A 22,010-nucleotide genomic window follows, 5' to 3' on the forward strand; every position below is an offset into this window, starting at 1 on the left:
CAAAAGATGTGTGTTTTGGGCAGACAGCACCCAGGTAGTGGTTTTTGAGCATCTCTCCCAAACTGTCCTTACCTGGCTGGTGGAGCCTGTCTTTTAAGCAAGGCTACAATTTTCCATGGGCATCTAGCTGAGGGAAGAGAGCTCAGGTGTCACATGGATGGACAAACCCTTGCAGCTGAGGTTGGTTGGGGTCGGATTGGGGCATTACATTCTCTGCAGTTGCGTGCTAAGGCCACTTTGCAGAAGGAAGGGTGCTGAGCGGAGGGGGCCATGGTACAGGTGTAGGTGCTGGAGGCTCTGCCAGCAGATCCTGCTCTCCCTGTAGTCACATCTTCGTAGGGACACCACACTGCTCCCCCCCACCTCACTCGCTCTAGGATATGGCTGCTGCGACCTCTGCGTGCAGCGAGCCCTGTTCCTACAGCGTTCCCAAAGCAGGAGGTGTGCTGCAGGGTTTCCTGGAAGAACCAAGCAGTGACACAGGACTGTCGCCTGAGGCTGGGTACAGTGCTGACGGAGAGCCACCGAGACACTGCAGCTGCAAATATGAATTCTGCTATTCCCCAGCTTTTCAGTGTGGATTTATTTCCAAAGCAGAGATTTTTCTGACCTCTTTGAGCCATCCTGTGGCCCAGATTCACCAAAGGCTTTCAGCTCCTAATTTTCTGTTGCTTTCTGGTGGAATTTGGGAACCCGCTCGGAGCCTAGCCATGAGATTGAATCTGAGCTATAAATACGAAATCTCTCTCAAAATCCCATTGTCAGGGGAGATGCAGTCCTCTGCAGGCAGAGCCCCTGGCGTGGGATCGCTGTGGCTTTGGCAGCGGTGGCAGGGTGCATGTGTGCCCCACACCCACCTACTCTGAGAGCATACGGAGTGGGGGGCTGGATTCTGTTCATCCTGCTGAGTCTGAGCAGCATCCCTCGGCGCCTGACGGGGTTTGGCCACCTGTCCTGGGCAGCATGCACCAGGGGACAGTGGCAGTTTCTGTCTCTCGTGGGGAGGGCTCAGTGCAAAACGCAGTCAGACTGGATGGCAGCAGCGTGGGGCTCATCTCAGGTTAAGGGTGCGGGGAGCTGGATTTTGCATGTGTGCCCCCCCCCCCCCCCCCTTATCCCCTCCTCCGGTCTGCCGGCACAGCCCGATTCCTCTGCCTTTGTGTGCTGCAAGGTGGGAGCTGGGGAGCAATTCCCCTTGCTGTTCTGCCAGCCATGTGTCCGTGCCTGATAAGAGGCCACCGGAGACTGAAGATAAGTTTTCTCTTGGTGCTGGGTCTGCATTTCCTCAATCATCTTGCTCTATCTTTTGTTTTCCGTGACGGCAATAACAGTGTGTCGTCTGTGGGTCAGGACAGGTGTGTTCCTAGCAGAGGCTGCCGTCCTTTGATTCAGATGGCATTTAAGTAATTGTGAACCATCCATAATTTGTATTGGTAATTATGCCACTTACCAGGGGCTTGCGGGGAGCAACTAGTAAAAAAATGAGTTTTAATGGCTCCTGGGTTTAATGACTCTAGGCATGTTTTTTAAAAAAAAAATCTCTAAAAGGATTTTAGAAAAAAAACAGGAGCCAATTAGGTTAACCAGGTAAATGAACTATCAGCTCATGGAGTATATTCTTGTGCCGGGCCAGGCAGCAGTGCTGGTTTTCATGGGGTTTGTTTAAAATCACAACTGTGAGCAGCCAGGCTATTTGTAATTGCACTCTGACAGGGAGGAAACGACAAGGACCGCCACCTTCCCTGCCATCTTCGTACAATCATCAGCCTTTGAGTCATGTGCAAAGCAGTCACCAAAATGTTCCATTTTCTCATTTCGCCCTGTCTATTATAATCATTAGCCATTCATCACTGATGTTATATGTACTGGCAAGCTCTTCAGATGGTGTCTCGTGCATGCCTTTCAAACCTAGCCAGGCAAAAACACATTCAGTGACAACATGTGACACACTAACGGGAGCAAACAGCTATTTTTGTGAGGCAGCGATGTGCTAATTTTCAAGGCATATTGAGAGGATAATAGGGAATGTTGGAATTAATTGTTCTACGTTCAATGTAATTGCTCTGATTTTACTGAGTTTGGAATGAGAAAGAAGAGAAACCCTGCCTTTTCCAAGAAATCTATTTATTGCTGTTTGCTTTGTTTCGTACCTTGAAAGCACTTCCTTCTCTATAGAAATCGGGAGGTAAATATACTGTTCAGTACTGAATAGTTTCATTCAGAGTCATCAGCCTTTTGCTAACATTTTCCATCTTATGCAGGGCACCCTAGATATTTTAATCAACTTTCAACTGGATTGGACATGGTTGGATTGGCAGCAGACTGGCTGACATCAGCAGCAAATACTAATATGTAAGTAGCAGATTTTTTCCATAATAGCGTTTAATATAATTTTACAGTTACACTCTAAAATACTAGCTGCTGTAGCTGAATGAAAGAAAGAATACTTTTATGTTAAGGTTGCTGGAAAAACAATTGGCTGCTTTTTAAATGGTTGCTTTAGCTATTTACATGAAGACTTTCAATATTGTCCTGTAGGCTGTCTTCTGTAAAATTCCATCATACTAATATGATGTCGGTTTTGCTGCCTGCCCCCTCCAAAATATACATTAAAAAAAATACCATTTTGCATGCATAAATACATAAAATGAAAGGTGTTCTAAGTGAACAGTTGCATTCATGTAGAGGGGTTACGTACAATCCATACTCAGAGCAGTTAAAGCCATTGCTTTTTTTAAGAGAGAGGTGCAGAATTTAAAGTGTGGGGTGTTTTTTTTTCACTTTGGGACTAGGAAGCTTTTTTGTGCGTTTGCTGAGCTTTATGCACGATCTTGTTATTATGAATAGGACCACTGACATGTGTGCTTCAGGCATGCACACAGGTTTTTGCAAGGGGAAGGTCTGGCCCTGCCCAGCAGATCTTGAATACAGGGCAAAGCCTTGAGCCTGGAAAAGGTGGGCAAGATTTGTGTCACTGAAATGGGTGGAAATGGAGTCTCAAGCACCCTCAGCATTTCTCTTTGTAGACATTTGTCATCAAATCAGAAGAGAGATTGTAAAAAATACTGTAAAACTTTTGTAGAACTCAGTGCAAGATAGAGTATATTGTGGCTATAATGTAATGTAATAATGGAAAAAGATGTGTTAGTGTTGTAGATGAAAGCATTAAATGTGGACATTACTACATTTCAGGTTCACCTATGAAATTGCTCCAGTGTTTGTACTTTTGGAATATGTCACACTAAGGAAAATGAGAGAGATGGTTGGCTGGCCAGGGGGCTGTGGCGATGGGATATTTTCACCTGGTACATTATATTTCAAGCTTTCTTTATTTTTCAGACTATGCTATATGACAACCCCTGTAGTTAAAGAGTAAACATAATTAAATATGCATGTTCAAGAGGACACTTGCTAATAACCACCAGTGGCCTCTTTGAGATAAAGTATTGCATGTTTATGAATTTCAGGGATGTGATTATGAGGGTCTGTTTGAACAAATTGCACTGCATTATGAGCAGCTGTAATGGCACATGGGAAACATAATCAGAAGAGACATTTGCCTTGCAGTTTCGCTTTGCCCCCACTTTTTATGGATTACATGAAGTAGAAAGACTAGTGTATTAATAATGGAGGGAAGAAACACAACAATGCTCTCCATTGCTGCAGGGGAAATTGGAGTAAAGAGGGAAGGACGTAGCATCCCTTTAAGTAATTTTAGTGGAGTCGGTAAGATCCTGCCAGCATTACAGTATTGCAGTTAGCTTTCCATGTGTGAGCTGGCCTGTTGAGCTCGGTGGGGGTACTTGGGTGGCTAGTTAAAATGAGCGCTTAAGGCTCAGATATCTGGTTCCTTCAGGGCAAGTCAATAAGGCTTGGGTATGATTAACTGTCGATAAATCATTGACAAACACTACATTGTTAAGACTTTTTTTTTTTTTTTTAATCATTCCACTTAGTCTTTTGATTTATACTCTTTGTTACCTCCTATCTTACTTGGGAATTTCATTGCTAAAAATTTTGGCCTATCTATGTCACCAAATTGCAAAAAATTGAAAGAATTGACATTGGGCATAGCATCTTGGCTTGTCAAAAGAGAACAAACTGATAGCTGGTGGGGAAGGAGCCTTTCTGGAAAGAAAGGTCATTGACCTAATGGAGAGGGAGAGAGTGTTTGGACTATGGAGCAAAGGAAAGGTCTTACTGATAACAGCCTAGGATGTTCAGCTCTCCAAGGGCATGAAGGATAAAGTTCATGCTGTGCAGAAGATCAGGCAAGGCTCATCTTCAACTTCTCACATCTGAATGCACACGTGGGAAGTGGTGCAGGAATTTTGTCTTGGGCCTTTCCACAGAGATGGAGAAAAGGTTGAGAATTTACATTATTTCTTGTTGAGTCTTATTTAAAAAAGCACTGAGAGCAAAAGCTCTGACAGCTTTTACTGTAGCACTTAGAGGTCCTGACCAAAACTATGGCCTCCATCACACAGGAGGCCATCTAAATGTGTATCACGAGCCCAGGACCTAAGCCAAATTTTTTAGAAACTGGACAGTGGTTGGTTATTGTCCAGTCCCTGGCCTGACTCAGTACAGCTGATCTTCAGGTCCTCACCTTGCAGGCTTGAGCCGCAACGGTCCTGCTGGGCTGCTCAGGGACATAAGGAGGGGAGAGGAGCAATAGCAACGCTGCTCAGGCAGGCCTGGTGGGCAGAGGCTGGGCACGGGCGGCAGGCGGGGGTGAAAGGCTCAGCCCAAGCACCACATCTGCCCAAGTCTGGCAAACTGTGCTTGAGATAGCGCGAGTCAGGAGCGATGAATGCCTCAGCAGGAACTGCCGTCCCTCCTGGGTCAGCCGAGAGGTCCCTGCCTGACCTGCGGGGCCAGGGTGTTGCTGGTGTGTCAGCTCCTGGAGCTCACTTCATCCAGCCGAAACCTGTGTGGGGACGGGCTCTCTGGCAGGCGTGTACCTGTGCTGGCCGTGGGCAGTGCTGCCCCCTCTCCTCCTTTCTTTCTCTGCAATTTCTGGTTTGTGCAAAGTGTGTCTTTCTAATTCACTCTCTTAAGGCAGCAATACCCAGTGTGCAGGTTTTGCTTTTTTAGGCAATAACCAAAGTCATCCCTACTCTGTCTTCTCATTTCAAACTGTCACAGCTTCAGCTGAAGACCGTACTGTTGCGAACAAAAGGTTCTCACTCTCTGCATTCTCTGGAATGAAATATACAGTATCAATACATGCAAAGCATAAAGGCCTGATTAGGTTCTCCAAATTCTGTAGGTGTGTTTTGTTGCCTGCAATTAACTGTGGGTGTAAACACAGCTGCAAAATTGAAGGCAGAATGTGGGCTTATTAAGAACCTTAAGGTTAAATGGCTAGGTAATAAATACTAATAGGAAAGCCTGGTATTGAAGAAACTTAATGTTTCACTCTTGATTCTTTTGACACTGAGCCAATGACTTTGGACAAGATAGGCCAAATTTCTTCAACTTGGACACCTTAGTTCAGTCACCTAAATCATCAACAGCAGCCGTTAGGTGACATCATAGGCATTTTTTAGGGACAGGTACCCGAACGTTTCCTCTTAATCTCTCGATTTCTTGTTTTGTCATTTGTAAAAAGAGGTGTAGAAATATGTTCATATCTCTCAAGGCAGTTGAAAGGGGAAGAAAAAGCCCGATCTGTGCTGACCTCCATGCCAGCGATGCCATCCTTCCGTGGCGTTTTCCCTTGGACTCACAGGAGGGCCAGTGAGGTCAGGGAAAGCCCAGAGCAGGGGCAGCCTCACTGCAAGAGCAGAGCTGGGACACTGATTAGAAATGACGGGCACAGTTTCTGTGGGCTGTGGAACAGTATATGTATCTCCACTGGGATAAATACCAATCTTGCAAAAGTCAAAACAATGTTAAATTTGCCAGTACATACACCCTGCTGGTGTAACGTGGTGTAACGTCGCTGCTTTCAGCAGAGCTACCTTGACCTGCTTAACGGGTGGGTTTTACCTTACCTTGCTTTGACTGCCCAAGCATTGGGTGTCTGTCCTGGGGTAGTTACAGCAGCTTCCATATATTCAAGGGAGAGGGGGAGATGCATTAGCAGGGCAAGTCACCCCACCTACCACAAGCAGCTACCTTAGGATGAGCTGAACCATCTTCTGGAAGTGCCTGTCTTGTGCTTTTCACTCCATTTTTACATGGATGAAAGCTGGATTAGTTCAACTTTACTTCAGCTGCACTCTGACCTGCGCATTTAAAAGCCAAAACCCATGATCTGTATACACCTTTGCTTTATATAAATATGTGTGCATAAACATCAATATATAATCAATCTGTATATATACAGGATAAAACGATGGATTTTATGTATATATGTCTCTGCGTGTGTTTATGTGCGTACATATGTAAAAGTACTCAGACTCTGCCGCAGGTTCTGCATTATATTCCCATAGTGCTCATGCAGCATTAATGTATAACCAAACATTGTTCCACTGTGGACACAGAGGCTCAGTTTGTAAGAATCTCAAAACAGGAAAAATTAAGTGCTTGTTTTTAATTTATGCATTGATGTTTGAAATATGGGAACAGAATACTGTAGAGCTGTCATCTGATACCCATCTTGAAGTGGGTAAAATATGTCTTAAATGGGTATTTTAAGTCAATGTATGCCAGTGATTTTAAGGCCAGTGTTAGGGACGTCTAACGTTTCCCCTTGCTCCCATCAGAGGACAAATAAAAAGAAAGGTATTTGTTAGTATAATCCCTTTTTCTTTCTCTTCCTTCCTCCCACTCCAGTTATCCAGAAGATAGTGTCTGTTAGGACTCACTGTGTGGGTTTCCTCAGGGCTGGGGCATGAAACGCCACCCTAATTTGGAGGGGAGAGCACAGTTTGGCCTGTGCATGGAAGCCCCTTAGGAAGTCGCCTTGTGGTGGCATCCACTTGGGAGGTGGAACAGAGTGGGGATCATGTGTTGATAGCATATGGAAAGAGAAGATTGGGGACTAAAGGAGAAATGGTAACAAAAATGAGGATTAAAGGAAACCCCAATCATTTTTTCCAGCAGTACTGTTTGCATAAATTGTTATTTGGGTGTAGTAGATCCTGTTATTATACAACCCAGCTGTGAGGAGCATCAGGAAGAATAATCTGCCATTGGGCAGAAATATTAACATTAGAGTTAGAAAAACTGTAGCAAGACTTGTCGTTTGTTCTGCAATAATATTACAATGCATAGAAAAAGTAACAGTATATTACTGTGGACTCCAGGTGGTGCCATATCTAACATGTATGCTATGTTGATTGCACGTTTCAAGATGTTCCCAGAAGTTAAAGAAAAAGGAATGGCAGCTATTCCCAGACTGGTTGCCTTCACATCAGAACATGTATGTGTTTCTGTTTTTTCCTATCTGTTACTTCTGCTTGTATGATTGTATGATGAAGAAAATAAGTGAATGGGAATTTGTAGCCAACTGTCTTCATTTCTGTTATTCCTTTACTGGGAATGAAAAAATGGGAAGAGGCTGACTTTTTGATACATACAGGGATGAGCTGTGCTGAAAAACAGCTTTTTCTGTGGCTGAAACCCAGGGAGAGCAGAATCTAGAAGCTAGTGCCATTTTTTAGCTCTCACTTGTGTCTGTGTAAATGTCGATGTGAATGGGAATGGTAAGGATCACATCAAACTTAGCATCAGGTTCCCGCACCTTCTGCCTGGAGCGTCTTTTGTTTGGGTCTTTCTGAGGGTACAGAAAATTGTCGTGAATCAAAATGTTTCTAGCTGAAACCACTCCTGCTGTTATTTAATGGGAGGGTGATAACATACATGAAGACAGTGGTACGGAAATGCTGTGTGCGTGTACAGCAGAGCAGTGGCACAGTGGGGAGCTGGGCTTTGCTGTGGGTTTCTGTCTGTGAGCAAAGGCTTCAGCACACCGGGGTTCGTCACAGGCACCAACGGGATCTGGCAGTGCAAGAGGTGAGGGGAGGTGGGCACAGGAGAAATCAGTGGTCCTCGTGGGAGAAATGCAGTGTTTTGCTCTTTGAACAACCGTACAGAAGTCACATTTCTGTCTGTATTGTGGGGGGTTGGTTTGGGGTTATGGCCATTTCAACCTGCTTGCAGCTTATAGTGGAGAATACTTGTGTGGGAGGAAGGGGAAGAGGCAGGGTTGTACCCAGGAGGGGCTGTGAGCTCTCTTCGGGCTTCATGGTACCCTTCTAAATATCTGTCCAGCTGTGTGGGCTTGGCCAGAAAGGACTCCTTCATGGCTGGGGCTCAGCAAGATGCCATCCATGTTAGGTGACAGCATCCTCCTGGCTGCCTTTTTTGACTTATCAGAGAACCTGTTTCCATTCTGTGCAAGTGTGAAGAGCAAAGTATCCTAAAAACCAAACAGAAAAGCCTGGGAGGAAATCCCTCTGAGGATGCCTTTGATGGCGATGGGATGAGATGCAATACACAGCTGCGGGCTCTGCGTTGCAAAATAATTGTCGTCAAAGCAGTCAGAGAGAAGGATATTTTACAAATGAGTAGCAACTCTCCAAAGTTGGTTGTACAGCTAGAAATGCATTACTCATATGGAAGCTACAGACCTAATAAGTCTTGCAAATAAGGTTCAGCATGATTATTTAAAATAACAAATCCTATTAATCATTAGAGAATTTCATTGTATTCATAGTGATGGAATGTTAAACAATGAACCAAATTGTGCTATCAGTCTCAAAATAATGAAATGAGCTTTAATAATTTTGTGTTTTCATGCCAGGGAAGAAGCAGTTCCCTTAGCGAATTAAACATTCCAAAGTTAAATATACTAGTGAATCCGTAGAATAGCATCTGAAATTTGTTACATTTTAAAAGTATCTTGAAATTGCAGTTTTGTCCCTTCCTCAATCAAGTTTTTTATAAAGTATGTAATGGCACATCTTCTAGGGAAGTTAAGAAACCACAATACATGAAGACAGAGCCCTTTAACCCTTAATTGCCCAAAGGATATGGGATTAGGGTTTAACCCTCAAAATAGCAGAGGCGGTTACAGGAATTGGAGAGGCCTAGAAGTACAATCCCTTTTTAGATATGAAATGTCATGCAGAACCTGAACAAACACTAAGATCTGAGAATGTCATTTGTCTCATTTAGCATGTCATGCTGATCTTCTACTTACTTTTAGACTCCTCAGTCTGATTCTGGTTTCTCTATGCCACACTTGGATGCTCTTGTAAGACTGGCCATGGAACAAACAGTCTGTTAATGAGATACTACCATTTCCCCATGCTCTGCACATGTGGCATGATAGTAAACAAAGCTTAAAGTCATTGTATGTGTTTAGAAACTTGGAGATTTTTGTCTTGAAATTTTCAGTCAGCATCAAAGATTCCAATATCAGCAATTCTCAGACAAGAATTTCAGCATCACAGACCAGACTCTATTTTAATTTCTACCAATCTAGAGCTTCCATTAATATAAATGAATGAAGTTACTCCACAATTGCCACCAGTATTACTGTAATCAGAATCTGGACTCAGTCTGATCCCATGATATGTTCAGCTGCCAATGGGGGAGAAGGGAAGGGAGGAGTAATTCCCAGCTCCTAAATAATTCCCCTCCTAATTTAGGAGTGCGTCATGTTCCTAAATTAGGAGCCTCACTCTGTGCACAGTGAGTGAAGAGAGGCACCTCTGGAGGGAAACTCGGAGCATCCAAATTAGGAACCTAAATATTCCTTAATTTATATGTTCTAAATCACCTTTGGGAGGGATTCACCTACTTCTGTGCATTGACCATACACACAGATCAGCCTCCTGATAGGCAACCTACATGAGGTGCCTAAAATAGATTGTGTGACTATTCTGACTGTGCATGTTTCCAGTAAGTGGATCTTCCCCAAGCTGTTCAGTAGGACCATGACTTATCTCTCACTCTGCTTCTGTTTATTTCTGTTTCACCAGTGATGGTGAAGTACACTATGTCTGCTTAGGTCGATCTCCAGGTATAATTTCACTGAGATGCACTTGCACAGGACTTAATTCAACCCACTGTATTCACCAGTGCATCATCAGTGGTTCATCCATCTGCACTGGTGCAGGAGCAGTGATGTCCTTCAGGGCAGCTGTTCTGGACTGCACGTGATGCAAGAGACCTTGACTCAGAGAGGTAAAAGTGATGGATGCCAGTTGTAAAAAGCTATTTTAGTTTATCGTTTCAAACACAATGAAAAATCTAAGACGAAAGCTTCCTCCTGTGTCCCAGTGCATCAACTTCAGGCTGCTGAGTGTTCAGCTGAGCACATCCCTTTTTCAGTGTGGGGAAAGCAGCTGGAAGGGAGAGCTGCCTTCTCAGAATATTTTCATTGATCCATTTGTCTATAAGGCAAGTCCTATTGAATTTTAACCCATTACCTGTGTGATTTTGACCCGGCCAACTAGCACTGTCTTAGCACCCAGCAGTCGCTGGGAATAGCATGGAGCAGGGATCGCCCCTAGCAGGCCAAAGGACGAGGTCATTGTACTCAGAGGAGGAACAGGGTGCAGAGCGGAAAAGTTTAGCTGTAGAGGACTAGTTAGATTCAGATTACAATACAGTCCTTGGCCTTTTTATTTGATAGTGTAAAAATAGCTGAAGAGAGTTGCAGCTTTTACATGGACCAAATGTTTAATTGGGGGCTATACAGACTGAATGCACAGTTCAGGGAATGAAAAAAAGCTGAGTATAATCGGAAAGACACAGAGATTTCTTAATCTCTGCTATTCTCCAACCCAGCAAGACTGTGCTCATGTAGTCCACATCAGCTTTTCTAATTTCCCACCCCCTTTAGCAGCTGCTGCAAGGAGGAACGCCTTGTTAGGTGCTCACCAGGGAAATAGCAATACAACTGTCTTAGTTTTGGAAGAGGAACCACAGCGTAAGAACTGGCAGTTCACCCAGTTAAAGAGCCAGGGGAGCCCACAGAGGGTGTCTCTGCCTCTGGCATCCCCCCATCTGCACTGCTCTCGGGGGGAAGCGGCTCCTGCCCGAGGCTTCACTGGGAGTACGGCTCCATCAGCCGCTGACTCTGAAGGGAAGGTCTGTTGGCAGCCCAGGTATAAGGCGTCAGCATTGTAGGCAGCTGGACATACGCAGAGGGACTTGATGTTCTGGGGGGGCACTGGGGGTGTCTGTGAGAGGTGGCTTGTCTGCGGTGGTAGGGGAGCACCCTCACAGCCATCGCACACACAGCGTCCGTACATCAGTTGGATCGCAGGAGGCAGTTTGCAATAAATCACCACTTCAGCTTCTTGTACGCTGATTTCCCCTCGTGGACAAGCCCCATTGCTTGCAGGGAATACAGCAAATTACACCAATAGCTAGGGGAGAAGAGTGGCTTTGGCAGAGTTTTTGTCTGAACAGTTTCTGAAACATAAAACAGAGGTTCTTGGCTCTGAGACAGAAGAAAATTAAAAAGTGACTTCTGTCTCAAAGCAGACAGCTCGACAGACCTCTATTTCACACAGCCTGTGGAAGATTTTGGGTTGGTTTCTGTGCAGAATGAAAAGCTGATCTCTAGTCCCTCCACTTCGTGGCACGTAGCATTGCCCTCTAGCCAGGCGACTCCAGAGGCAGTTTCCAGGACTGGCACCTGTGAGAAGCAGTCCAGGGGGTGACCTGTGTGGTGGTGCTTCCAGGGAAAGATTTGAGGAATCTGGAGATCATGTTTTCTATTTGGTGGCATAAATTATGAAACTGTAAATTATACTTCTAAGCATACAAAGTAGGGAGTGTTTTCATTTCAGCCTGTCGCAAAGGAGACATTTGTCATTTGTGTCTAATCCTTCATCTGGTCGATATGTCATGACTTTTACATTGCCACAGGATCCTCCTGAATTCAGTGCAATGTTTCTTATCCACAGATAATGCTGTAAAACTCTCCGCACTGGAAAAAAACAAGTTGTGAGTCTTGCTGGATAAGAAAATCAGTATGAAGTTATATATTTCAAAAATACAAAAGAAGGAGATATTAGTACGTTGTGCAGAAACATTAATATATTCATTTCTCCCCTGACATTAACATACAAGCTTAAAAATTGAATAGCAGTAGCTAAAGGAAACAACAGCAAACATATATATCATTACAGTGTATTTAAAAATGTGACGGGACACGGTATACTCTTTTTGTAGATAATTGAAGGAAAAGCTATAGCTTCAATGAGACATTAAAGATAGGATTCATGTCACTTAACTTTAATCAGCTAAAGTGTAAAATTTAATCTGAGTTAGTCTATGCACTTTTTATAGCCAATAAAAAGAGAGCGAGATCTGCAGAAGACAGCTCATCCTACTCTAAAATGGATGCCAAAGCCTCAGGGATGAGGTGCCTTCTGGAGGTATCTTTTCTTCCCCGCTATTGAGGGAGCCCAGACAGCAAGCCTAGACCAGACACACATTTTTAGATGATTAAAATTAAGAGAGAAGTAGCCCAGCCCACACATCCAGGGATCCGACATCATTTAAAGTCCAGGGGAGATGGAGAGGACGGCATATGTGCCTGCTTTGCTGGCGTGTGGCTGATGGGGTGAGGCTGGGGGTCCAGGTCTGCAGAGCACTGGGGTGCCAGCGACCAAACTGGTAGACCTTGGAGAGGTTTCGGCTGCTGGATGGCTCGGCTTGCTCGGCATTTGGGAACTCAGTCCTGATGAGCTCCCTCCGCAAAGCTTGTGCCACTCTGGATTTATGTGAAGAGGGAGAAACTGCAATCTGAAAAACCAGCCATGGCCTCTGGGCCTCACGGCATTAGGATGGTTCTTCCTGACAGCTTCAGCCATGCCAGATTAGGAGCAATTAATTTAGCAAGCTATAAAAGTAGAAGCATCTGTATATTGAAGCACTGTTCATTTGAGATAATAATGCCATACTTTTCAGCATCATAACATTTTAAATTATTCTAATTTTTCCTTTTTGGAAAAGGCCTAGTCATTATTGCATCTGTAATAAATTTCCAATGTGTTTTTACTTTACAAAGCTTACTATGAAAAAATGGCTACATCAGGCAAACAAACTTATTCCTAACAGCATTTGAAATTTTAGACAAAGGGAAGATTCCCCTGGCTCAAGATTACCATTTTTTCTCTTCTCCTGACTAATAATATGCTTTTTTATCACTGATAATAACTAATACTTTATGCCTTCTCCTTCACCATTGAATTTTGACCACATTTCTTTTCAGAGACAAATTGATGTTCCTCTCTGTCGGGGATGTATTTGCAGTCTTCCATGCGCCCTTTTGCAGCGCAGCACCACACAAGGGGAGGGAGGGTGAAAGCCGCTGTGACAGCCCACTCCCACCTGCCTGTCCTGTCTCTGGCAAGCAGGGGACACTGGTGAAACTCTGGTCCTGCCAGCTGCCCCTAGCCTGGTTTTTCCTTCAGGACTGGCATCAGGCAGGCTGCCCTGTCCTCCCCTTTTGACCCTGGTTCTCCCACCCTAAGACTTCAAATCTGCGCAACTCCTGCATCGCTGTGTCGTGAAAGATGGTGTTCAAGCTCATTTCCTGGCGTGGCCAAACAGTCTGTAGCCACCGTATTCCCAAAGGGGTCACAATTAATGTCGTTCTTCCCCATTAACCCAGCTGAATCTGTCGGTAGTTCTGTCTAACCAGGCTTATTTCAGCAAACCTTTCCTTCTCTTTGACTTTTATGTTTTTCTATGTCTACCTTTATCTTACACAGGCAACCAAATTTTCAGCACCATCCCAGGAATATTAAAACAAAGTTTAATATTCGTCGTAATTAGGAAAGTTTTCTTGCTCTTAAAACTATATTTTTTTCCATTTTCACTTTCATTCTGGCTTTTTTAGAACCTCTCAGGCAGTTGGAGTAATTCCTCTGGTACTGCCCTGAGACGCAAAAACATAACAGCAGTCATAGATCTGTGACTGTATACACAGACTGAAAATTTTCATAGAGTTTGTTTAGAAATTGTAATTGCATTTGCCCTTCTGTGCACAGACTTCTGTATTTCTTCCCAATTTATCCCTAAACCTGTTTTGGTTCCTGACCACTGAATTCTCTTCAGTCTGTAAAAAGCCTTCGGGCAACCGAGCTATCAGCGCTACATTCATTTTTTCCCCAATACTGTTTCAGCAGTGCCATGAGACTTCTCAATGAGACAGCTGAGCTTGGCCGTTTTCCAGTGGATGCCTTTGAGCACATGGGCTTAATTTTCTTCCTCATAGTAAACCATTCAAATCTGTGTTTTCTTTTTTAAGGCATTTTGAATAGTTCTATTTTCTATTAGAAAAACAAATTACAGTAGTAAATCTATTTTAACTAGTATGGAATAAGGAGCAGAATTCATCAATGCAATGTCATTGCTCAAAAACCAGTGAAATACATCTGTGACTTTTCACTCCTACATCTCTACCTGTATTTATATATTACACTACCCAGTATGTGCACACCAGTTTGTGTAAACATGAATAAAAAAAGAGATTGTATTTTTTTTAAGTATATAAATTCAATTCTAGCTTCACATAGCGTATCAATGGACTGTCATTATGCTGGCAATATCCTAGCTATGCTTCAATTTTTGCAAAGTTCAAAGATATCTTCCTAAACTCGGGAATTTTTTATAAGCCTCCTGATGCCCGTAGCCTCCTCGTGGCCTCTCCTCCTCCCTGCTCTCATCAAGTTGCACTGCTGCGCCATGGGGCTCAGGGAGACCCCCAAGGCTGCGAAGACACTTCAGTATCTTCCATGTGTAGAGGTTTGTGGATTGGTCACAGTCCAGGCCTTAATCTGCTGTGCATTTGTACTTGGGAAAAGTCCACTGACTTTAGTGAAGCTGATGAAGCTTGTGGAAATGCATTCGTTCAAAAATTCAGTTTCATGAAATAAAGAATGTGGCATGAAAAATGCCAGTGTGATGGCTGACCAGGCCTGTGATGTTCAATGTATAAATGCTTCCTAGCACCGTTGACTCCAACTAGAAAAACAGCAGGGTAAGCTCCATATCTAATCTGAGCATACCACTCACCTGTGGTTTCAATAGATTAGACAATAACAGCATGTTAAAATCAAATGTCTGCCAGTTTCCAGAGTGCTGGTGCCTGCAGGTGACGTATACTTCCCACTCTCACAGACAGCAGGTATCACAGGGCTTTGTGGAAGGGGTAGAAATCTCCTCACCTGATGTCATTCCGTGCCCACTCCAAACCAGCAACCCTCGTGCTGGATGAATCCTTCCCTGGAGGTGCCTCTCCCCCCCAGACTGCAAAAGGAACCTACTTGACGACTTAAACCTGATTAGGCTAGCTGCAATGAACCTGGTCTATTCAGCAAAACACTTAAGCACAGGCATGAGTCCCTTGCTGCTCATCTAAGCGCACGGGTATGCTTTTCATTTGATCATCAGCTTGTGCGAAAGTCGGTCCGATGCACATATACTTCCATTTCAGAATGTGCTTAGTTCAGGGGCTGGGATGGTTTGCTGTTCCACGGCCTTGAAAGCTGATTTTAGGTCTAGGCAACGTGGTCAGTGGCTGCTCAGGATATATTGTTGGTATACTGCAGCCATGCCCCACAGGGGAGAGCTATACCAACCCGCTGCATTAAAAAAAAGTTAACATAGCATGAAAAATATCATTTACTTGAAGAAGTATTTTCAAATTGTCCATGTATCATCAGTGAATAATGGCTTAAGAGAGCAATCTGACTTCTTCAGAATGTCTGAACATTGAAAAACTCTGTGGGCATCATGAAAACACGAGGCATTTCAGCCAAAATAATGAGATACAAGCATATGAAAAAAGAGTTTGGAGTGAGTGGAAACTTACGCAACCTTAACCACAGCAGCCAGGATTGTTAATAATTATCCCCCAAGTGATTTTTAAAACACGAGGGTTTTTTTACTTACTAAGTTGAAGGTATGCGTTGACGTTCTATTCTTCTTCTCCCTTTCATAAAGTTGATTTAGAATTGATTTTAATTTCTCAAAGCGTTCATTATGAAGGGAGCCCTTAAGTATGCAGTGAAATCCCATGGACTTCACAGCCTTTAAGTGAAGCAGACGTGTGGAACTGTTGTGTCCATCTCTTCCCCATCAGCTCTCTGCTACTTGCATTACAGTTGAAGTCAAATATTCCCTTGACAAAGCAATAGTGATTAAGTCTCTGCTTTGTGGTCTACTCCTCTACTCCTGCAATCTGTGTATCTTTCTCTTTCTTTAACATCCCAGACACCTGAAAAACCCTGTTAGATTTTTATCTCCTTGATCTTTTTTATAGTGTTACATGCTGAACTAGTGTACTGTAGTATACACAAAGAATTTCCATTTTTTTAAAGTTTAATAATCTGTAGTTAAAATTACTTTGGATAATATTGTTACAGCTGGGTTTGAATTAATGCAAAATCAGATTCTTGGTGATACAGTTTGATACAAAATTATTTCATTATCATAATCACTAGGATTTAAATTAGAATTATAAACCAACACTGGATCAGGAGTTAAGTCCTATGAGCTAGAGAAATTAGGCTGACTTGCACTCCAGTATATAACTTCCACATTTTATTCTGTACGTACAGATTAGCTAATAGTCTTATTAATAGACCAGTTCTGATTTTAAACTGCAGTAGCTCTATTTATTAATGGGAGTTATTACTAACTTTCACTGGCATGAGATCACAATTAGGCTTCCTATCTTAATTTCTCTCAGTGTGTTATTTGGCCAGAAGTTACACAGCAGAAGCACATCACTCTGGATGCCACAAACTAAATGAATTCTCTAGGGGAAAGTTTTTTGTTTCAGTAAATCAAGTCCATAGCTGAATCTGTACAAGCAATAGAAGCTGCAGGTATGCATCAAGGACAGAATTTGGGTCCATCATCAGCCACAGTTGTGTATTTAATATTCCAGGAGTAAATCCAGATTAGAGTGATTGCTGTTTCTCTGGTTGACAGAAGTGACCTGATACGGAAGCCTCAAATTACAGTGATCAGTTTCCAAAAAGTCTATGATTAGAATTACTGCTGGTGTGGGACTACTTACTGCAGGGCTTGCAAGAGTGCAGTGTTTTATATTAAATCGGATAAGAAACAATAAAAATCATAAATAATAATAAATCTATTTTTTTCAGAGTCACTTTTCTGTGAAGAAAGGAGCTGCAGCCTTGGGTATTGGTACAGATAGTGTGATTCTGATTAGATGTGATGAAAGGTAAGTGAAGATGCCAAATACAGCTCTTTTTATCAGTGCATAGAAGAGGATCATCAGGTACTCGGCTCAGAGAGAGCGTATAGGATGCAGTCAACAGTTGGTATAATTGATCGTAGCGCTATCATCTTCAGCAACCTTACACTGATTTATCCCACTTGAGGAGCTGGCTCTGTCAGTAGCTTCTTTACTAGTCAGTTTTTGGAGCTCATCAAAAATCTTAATGTTCCCTTCCTCAGGGATTTCTGATAATTCTTTTTCTTTCATCCTCAAGTGAAACAAAGTATTGAAGTAACAATCATTTTAAACATGTTCTGCTAAGAAATAAGGGAAAAGCTTGTTTTGGTCAAAACGGAGCATTTAGATACTCTCACGTTTTGATCCATTAAAATGAGCTGAAGTGAGCCATTTAAAGGAATAAAATATCAAGGTGCATTTACTAATCTAATTCTGTTACTTCATGGCCCCACCATGCTTCTCATCTGGACTACCTTCCCACAGTGCCTTTGATGGGGACGCCCTTGCCATGGGATGTGCAGCACTGTAAGGCAGCGTAGGCCAAGGAGGGAGGTGGCCCATGGCAAGGAGGAGCACAGCAGGCACCTAACCTACAGGTCCCATGGGCACTACAGAACCGGTTTTGAGAAAACAAAACAAAATCAACATGTTCTGATGAAGATTTTAAATTTTAGGGGGAAAAAATTAATAGAACAGTCCTTATTGGTTCTACTGAGAATCTTTTCAATAGAAAATGCTCTTATTATGAGTCCCAAATCAGATTGTTATAAGGTAGTGAATTATTTATGGCTGTAGCATAAATGGAAGATTTGACTGCTATCAAAATATCCTGTTCCCACATTAAAAGAAGAGCACCAACTAAGCAATTCACAGTGCTAATCACAGCACCTGCATATTGGCTTACGGACTTACTATCTCTTTATTAACAAAAGACTGAGCACTCCTTGAAGAGGAATTAATGACAACATCAACACAACCAACACACATCAAAATAAACCTCCAATTCACTATTTCTATTCCCTAAAGACAGACCCGGATCAATGAAGTCGTGTCTTCCTTTTCTTCTTGCGCAAATTCATCGTGATGATTTCCTGTGAAGACCACAATGCTTACTTGCCCCCCCTGAAGTAAACAGCAGGATCACTGCATGTCTCACCAAATCCCAGCAGATACCACCAGGACAAAGCGGGCTGTTTGCACAGCATGTGGGCTGGTGTGGTGGAGAGGACCCTCTGTGAAGATATGGACTTGTGGGAGGGTGAGGGACCACCACAAGATCTTTTTGAGGTTTCCAACATGACCAAGCACACTTCTTAAGCTCCTCTCTTCCCCATCCTGACCCACACCCACCAAATTTGCTGGTTTTGCTGTATCGTAGGACTGTGTAAGTGTGTGGTGAATTTCAAGCCAGGAAAACACACAGAAAGTCGTGTTCTTGCTCATGCCCAAGACTGGATGACCAGACATTTCTGTTGCCTTTTTTACTACCACACAGACATATTGGTACCAATAGTGTATTACCTGCAGGTTTGGGGTTGTAACACTTCAGTCTGGTGTGGCAGCAGTGAAGACTCTGTACAGATGTGGGTAATACGAGGAGACTTTGACACTAACGCTCATTCTGTCCTCAGTGTCCTTTTGCTGCCGAGTCTCTTCTGCCTCCCCCAGTAGCCCTCCTGCCTCTGGTGCTGCCTAGCACATCTCATGTAACCCCCTGCCACATTACCTGGGCGAGTTTTGTCTCAGGACAAGGCTATTGTTTTGCAATGCACTTGAAGTGTTGCAGGTCGTCTGAGGTGGTAACACATGAAAATGCCATGCAAGTAAGCAATGCTGGTGGCTAGTTTGCTAGATTTGGAGGTGGGGGTTGTGTGCTCCAGTGTGTTTTTGGACTATACTCAAAGCCAACGTACTGCTTGCTCCCTGGTAAAGCTTGGCAGTGCTTGGATGTTGCACTCTCCTGGCCATGAATTCCTACATATACTCAACGTGGTGAGGGGCTGGATAATCACTTGTCTTGGTACAAAAATGTTGGCAATGAAGGGGTCTGCCCAGCTTTGTGTGTGTTCCTATGCACAAGCTCAATAAATTAGAAACCATTAAAGACCAACATCTAAACTGTTTGGAAGAAGAATTCATTGTCTTCCTTTGGCATTTTTTTTTCTTTATTCCTCTAATGATCCCCGAAACAGTTTTTGAAGAAAAGACAGCTACTGCTTTTCTCTGAACATGTACATGTAACTGGGGGAACTCACGATAAGTTGAATACTCTTTAGACCTTGAACTTCTATAAGAAAAATCAGGGCTAATGTTTTGACTTGTAGAGCTTTTTATTTTCAGTTTTTCTTGTAGTATTTTGAACAAGTAAAATGCAGGACATATTTTGCAAAAAACTCAGCAGTACAAAGTCTTTTTTTCTACTGGAATAATTACTGTCTTATTGTGAGCTGTATAAGGATGAAAACTTACAAAATCTAGCAGTATCTTACAAAATTATTACAATAAATTAGTAATTATTTATTTACATCCATCCCAATGTCATGAAAACACTTCAGATTTTTTTATGCAAAATCAAAACTAAAACTTATGGGTTTATTTGTTTCCCTGAAACTACTATTTTGAGCTTTAGTAAAAGTTGTTCTTTTTTTATAGCAATTTTATAGGAAATCAGTGCATAGTGAAAGAAAAAATGTGTCCAACTTTACTGAGAACTGAAGAAGTCTTTAAAAATAACACTAATCTAAATGGCCAACATTCAAAGCCAGTGAAGACTTTATTCCTCTAATGTGGGGAGCTGTTGTGTTTGTACTGCTGGTATGTGTACTGTCTCTTCTTAGATAGTCTTGCTTGTGGCTAAAGCAAAGAAAACCTTAACCTCAGTATTCAGTATATCAGCACTGTTTTATCTGTGCCTAATTAATTTACAGGCTTTCATAAATTAGCCTTCAAGCCTTATACCGCTGAGTCTGAATCTCAGGTAAATGGTTCATACTAAAGATGTTGCAAGTACAGTATACGGTCAGTACAAAGGGCCTGACAGTGCATTTAATGAGTCCAGACTGGTAGCTTCTTCTCATATCCTGCTTCAAGCAAATGTGGACATGTAATGCACCAAACTCTGGAATAGTCGCCCTGAAATGAGTTCATCCCTCGGATGGAAACACAGAGATGACTGCTTACACCAGAGCTGAGTCGTGCTGCTAAAGGCCATGCAGCTCAGGTGGCATTTTTTGTGCCTGCTGAATGGGGACCATGGGGTTTGAGCTTTGTGGGACCCAGGGCTGAGCCTCTCCCTGGGAGCCTGGAGCATATTCCCAAGGCTGTAAGGTCAGACAGGACCAGGAGGCTCTATGGAGCAGCATCAGTCTTTAATGAGAGTGGCTGCAAGATAACTTCTCTCAGTTACCATCACCATGTTGATGCAAACTGGTTGACAAAATAATTAGGGTAAAAACTCCGACTAATGGTCAGAGTCTTTCTGTGCTCTTCAGTGCTGCATAAGCCTTGGGCAAAAAAGTCACTTTGTTCCTTATTTGGGTTTCCTATTAAGTGAAGAAGTAACAGCAAGAGCTGACTTCAAGATCAGATTTCTAATACAACTTTCTCTTGCTCCAGAGGGAAAATGATCCCATCAGACCTTGAAAGAAGAATTCTTGAAGCCAAACAAAAAGTAAGTTTACTAGCTTTTCTGCTTCCAACAAAGAAAAAAAACCCAAACAACAAACTAAGAATGATACAGGTAGTTTTTTTGCTTTCCTTGGTAAAACAACATAGGCTTGCCCATTAACCTTTGATTTATTTCTCAGTAATGTAGCCTGGCAATTAGTGAGGCAAGAGTTGCCGAGAAGATAGGTTTAAAGCTACTTTATAATCTCCAGGAGCTATTTGGCTGCTTTTATCTGTTCCTCTGCATGCATTCTCCTTTTTTATATTATCAACCTATGATGCAGTTCCTCAGCTAAATATTGGCAAATGAGAGTAATCATTTGGGTGATTTGTATGTAATGTAACTTGTTGATAGTATTCCTCGTAGTCATTAAAACAATGGAAGATAAACTAAAATCTACATATCTCTAAAAGTGCACTACTTTTATATGTGTTCATTAATAGAAGCTAGAATTAAATCAACAAATTAAAGTCTGCAATGAACTTAGCCCTATTCCTTCAACAACATTTATGTAAATAATCATTAGAAACACAGCATTCAAAACTCACTAATAACACAAATCTTCATTAAAAGCTTACTTTGTTAAAGAAAAGCAGTCTAGTAGATAAAAATGAAAGGCAACATGGCAATAGAGTACCGCCCAAACCTCCTGACCCTATATTTAACTTTGCAGAGGGAAGTTTAGACCTTTTTGATAGTTTAAACCCCAGCTCTGAAAAAAAAATGTAGCCGCTCTTTACCTTTGTTGCTCTGAAGACTGCTTATGAAATCAGCAGAACTATAAATGAGTTTAAAGTGAAACGCTGGTACAAATTATGGCGTGTGATGGATAGTGAGTGCTCCTGTGTGAGGAACAACATTGAGCAGAGGGAATCCAAGAGGTGGTCCCTGGCCTCTGTGGAGGTTGCTCTGTCCCCGCTCTGCACAAGGGATGGGGCTGGAGGTGAGCCCCAGACCTCCCCTGTGCATTGCCCCCAGGAGGCACCCCCAGACAAGGTGCTCCCACTGACAGGACTGGGCCATCACACCTTCAGACGCTCACTGGGATGATTATAACACAGCCCAGGGCACAGTTCACCAGAGATATTTCTTGCACTGTGGTGCCTGGGTGAGGTTTGTTTTACATGACGTCATGCAGAGCAGATCTTTTTG

The 22,010-nt window shown here is 42.8% G+C and overlaps 1 protein-coding gene across 1 annotated transcript in view; it reads left to right on the forward strand.

Moving 5' to 3' along the window:
- Positions 1–22,010, forward strand: part of GAD2 (glutamate decarboxylase 2) — a 41,315-nt gene that overhangs the window by 4,943 nt on the left and 14,362 nt on the right. The window contains exons 5-9 of the mRNA XM_075746379.1: positions 2,262–2,352; positions 3,193–3,305; positions 7,257–7,372; positions 17,097–17,176; positions 20,807–20,861. Coding sequence (XP_075602494.1) covers positions 2,262–2,352; positions 3,193–3,305; positions 7,257–7,372; positions 17,097–17,176; positions 20,807–20,861 — 455 coding nt within the window. The remainder of the gene's footprint in view (positions 1–2,261; positions 2,353–3,192; positions 3,306–7,256; positions 7,373–17,096; positions 17,177–20,806; positions 20,862–22,010) is intronic.

This window comes from Balearica regulorum, chromosome 2 (assembly GCF_011004875.1).
Source record: "Balearica regulorum gibbericeps isolate bBalReg1 chromosome 2, bBalReg1.pri, whole genome shotgun sequence".
Taxonomy (NCBI): Eukaryota; Metazoa; Chordata; class Aves; order Gruiformes; family Gruidae; genus Balearica; species Balearica regulorum.